General features: G+C 42.9%; 1 protein-coding gene across 3 annotated transcripts in view; it reads left to right on the top strand.

The window, feature by feature from the left end:
• Positions 1 to 3,638, top strand: part of Socs5 (suppressor of cytokine signaling 5) — a 37,272-nt gene extending 33,634 nt beyond the window's left edge. For all 3 annotated transcript variants that reach the window (XM_035444938.1, XM_027417982.2, XM_027417983.2), the window contains exon 2: positions 1 to 3,638. This exon is cut by the window's left edge and continues 580 nt beyond it. In XM_035444938.1, coding sequence (XP_035300829.1) covers positions 1 to 1,043 — 1,043 coding nt within the window. In that variant the 3' untranslated portion in view covers positions 1,044 to 3,638.
• The last annotated feature ends 269 nt before the right edge of the window (positions 3,639 to 3,907 follow it).

Here is a 3,907-nt window from a genome sequence, read left to right on the forward strand (position 1 = left end):
CCATGAGAACTTACAGCAAGCAGTCAAAGCCTCTCTTTTCCAATAAAAGAAAAATCCATCTTTCTGAATTAATGCTGGAGAAATGCCCTTTTCCTGCTGGCTCAGATTTAGCACAAAAGTGGCATTTGATTAAACAGCATACAGCTCCTGTGAGCCCACATTCAACCTTTTTCGATACATTTGATCCCTCGCTGGTGTCTACAGAAGATGAAGAAGATAGGCTCCGAGAGAGAAGGCGGCTTAGTATCGAGGAAGGGGTGGACCCCCCTCCCAATGCACAAATACACACATTTGAAGCGACTGCACAGGTCAATCCATTGTACAAACTGGGACCAAAGTTAGCCCCTGGGATGACAGAAATAAGTGGAGACAGTTCTGCAGTTCCACAAACAAATTGTGACTCAGAAGAAGACTCAACCACCCTGTGTCTGCAGTCACGGAGGCAGAAGCAGCGCCAGGTGTCTGGGGACAGCCACTCTCACGTTAGCAGGCAGGGAGCTTGGAAAGTTCATACGCAGATCGATTACATACACTGCCTTGTGCCAGATTTGCTTCAGATCACAGGGAATCCCTGTTACTGGGGTGTGATGGACCGATATGAAGCAGAAGCCCTTCTGGAAGGGAAACCTGAAGGCACATTTTTGCTCAGGGACTCTGCGCAGGAGGACTACCTCTTCTCCGTGAGCTTCCGACGCTATAACAGATCCCTGCACGCTAGAATCGAACAGTGGAACCACAACTTCAGCTTTGATGCCCACGACCCTTGCGTGTTTCACTCCTCCACTGTCACTGGGCTCCTGGAACATTATAAAGACCCTAGCTCTTGCATGTTTTTTGAACCCTTGCTTACGATATCACTGAACAGGACTTTTCCTTTCAGCCTGCAGTATATCTGCCGTGCGGTGATCTGCAGGTGCACCACGTATGATGGGATTGGTGGGCTCCCTCTGCCGTCAGTGTTACAGGACTTTTTAAAAGAATATCACTATAAACAGAAAGTTAGGGTTCGCTGGTTAGAGCGAGAACCGGTCAAGGCAAAGTAACCCCTGTCCCCAAAGGGCATTACCTAGGTCTGCTCTTGTGTGTATCAGACAGTACAGCCATAGGAAGCACAGAGTTGGCCCCTAGGATTGTTCACCCAGAATGTGAGCTTAGTCATTAGCCTCTATCCAGTGGGATCTTCTGTTACTCAGACAAAGGTGCCTAGGAACAACAGATGGTTTGCAGGTGTCCAGGGCTGGGAAAACAGCTAGTTAGAAAGCAGCTTGGTTTTAAATGGCTGTGATGACTGAGTGAGGAAACTCTGGGGCATTTGCTATGGAGAATTCTATTTCTTATTGAAGAACAAATTATTAATATTGGATGGGTATTTCAACAGTGTGACTAACGTTTGAAATTATTTTTTCTAAGAATTTTTCTATAACCTTCCAAAAGTAGTAATGTTTGTAGTTAACTATAAATCAAGCTTTGAAAGTCCAAAACAAATAAAGAAAAGACTGCCTTCCTTTTAGAGAAAAAAAAAAATGCAGTTTCCTGGCCACAGGGCTTTGTGCAGTGTCAATGTGGTTTATGGCCAGTGTCCTTTTGTCTCAGAGAAAGAGACTCTCAAGTAAACTGAGGTCTCTAAGGTAGTTAGTTAGTTCTTCAGACTTCAGCCCTAAAGGTTAGTAGTAGTAGACTCTTGTTTCAGAGCCCTTGGTGTCCGTCTGGGCTGAGTGCTGTGGCTGCGGACAGGCATACAGTTGGAGTTTCGAGTGGCATTTTTTCTCAGCTGACACGTGCAGTCCGCATATTGTTTCATCAGAATTGGATCTTTTCCTGTGCCCTTGAGTTTGTGAGCCCAGAGGGAACCGACACTAGATGATGCCCAGGCACATCAGATGAAAGTGACTCCGCTGGTTGCTCATGTCGAGTCATGTTAACCTGTAATTAATCATTTGGATGGCAGTTACTTATCTCTTTGTTGTAAGCTCATAGCTGCATTACTTAAGTACAACTTATAGCATTTTAGTGCAGGTAATTCTTCACAGAAAACCTAAATTGCAGATCTAAAAGGTACTGTACAACCACCATGTCTGTAAATAACGTTACTTGGCAACTTTTGGTCACTTAGAATAGTACGTAATACAACTTGAGTGAACGCTTCAGGAAGTATTGTCAGATTCTAGTGTTGCTTCTCCGTGTCAGACTGAGTTCTTGACTCCATCCTAGATATTTGCACTACAGTAGCCAAGTCCATTCTCGTTGTCTGTCACCGTGCTCTGTCCCTGCTGGTGAGCACTCCTGGGGTCCATGCCAGCTGCTGCAGGGGCTATTTTTTATTCCTCTGGCTATCACCAGGGCTACTGAAAAGAAACGCTATATTTGTATGCAACACTAACCCTTTGACTGCTAACGTCTGTTTCTGCTTGCTGTGCCTTGTTCTGGCTGCTTTTTCGTGCTAATAAAGTATATTTGGTGTCTGCCTTGTATATCTGCTGTTTTATGCATTTGCCACAGTTTCTCTTGTACATGGAATGGTTTGGGGTTTTTAAGCATTACCTGACAACTTTCTATAGCTAATGCAGGTTCACCTGCAACCCAATACTGACCTGTCAGAGTAAGCTAAATCTAACCTAATGCTCTCTAGCACTAACCATCATGTCCTGTGGGAGTGTCTGTAGTTAACAGTTTACGACAGAAAACTCAGAAGTGAAACCCTGGTGATTTCTTTGTTGGTAGTAAAACTGGAGCTGGCAGTAACATAGCAGAGGAACATTAGAGCACCCAGCTGCATCACAAACCCGTTACCGAAAGTCTGTGAACCAGGACACAGCACCACTTACCGGTTTGGGGACCATTTTAATTGATGATAAACGCCCAAAATGTGGACCTTTAACCAAAGACTTGTCCATTTTAATGCAAAACGGGGATGGAAGGAACTTAGATTTTCTGTTATTTGTAGTATAAGTCCCTGAGGAACATATACCAAAGTGTTTGAGAACTTCATCCAAACCTACTTTCAAAGCATAATGTGCAATTAAGTTGTTCTGATGTAATTCTATTGCATAATTGTTGGGTTTGTTTTCTTGAGCTTATAATGTACCTGGAAAGTAACCCTCTTGAGGAACAGAAGTCCATACTGAGGACTGGAGGAGGACTGTTTGTGAGCAACTGATGCTGTGAAGAGAACTTGAAACTCCGAGAAAGCACTTGATGTTTTTATATGCTTGTAGCAAATTGATGTTCTCACTATAGTTTTCTAGGAAATATTAATCTTTTATGTATTTCAGAACTTTTCCTGTGTTGTTATGCAAATTGTTTAAGTGTGTAACTTGAGTTTGTGTAAGCATGTGTACACTGTGCTAAAAGGCACTCTCGTTTCAGTTTGTGTACAATATAAATATGCAACTTTGGGGTTAAATTTTTTTTGTTAAAATATTAGTAGCTTACGTTTAAAAAAAGAAGAATCACCAGCATGAAAGTGCATCAAAGTCTCCTTTCACTGCGCATTTTCTTGAGTCTCATCGCAGCCTATTCACTTTGTGTTTTTATGATCTGTGGGAGGCGAGTTTTATTCCAAGCCAAGAAATGCTTCAGAAGTTGCAGTACATTTTTGCATCAAGGGGGTGGACATAATTACATTTCGGAGTTGCTTCTGTCCGTGTCCTCGTTCTTTCATTCCCTGACCCCCCCCCCACCGTCGTCCTCTCTGTCCCCTCACTTCGTCTATACACTGTATGCATACTTATATTCACTATAATTTGCATACACATTTGTCACACTTAGTGCTGATATTTTAAACAATGATACTGCCATCTCGTTTAAGACCATTTATTCGGTAGATCCTGAGGAATATTGTACCATTCAGATTGTGTTATATGCCTCTAAAGTTTGACCCTGGCGCTGTTGTCTTAGCGGTAACACA

Source organism: Cricetulus griseus, chromosome 5, assembly GCF_003668045.3.
Source record: "Cricetulus griseus strain 17A/GY chromosome 5, alternate assembly CriGri-PICRH-1.0, whole genome shotgun sequence".
Lineage (NCBI taxonomy): Eukaryota > Metazoa > Chordata > Mammalia > Rodentia > Cricetidae > Cricetulus > Cricetulus griseus.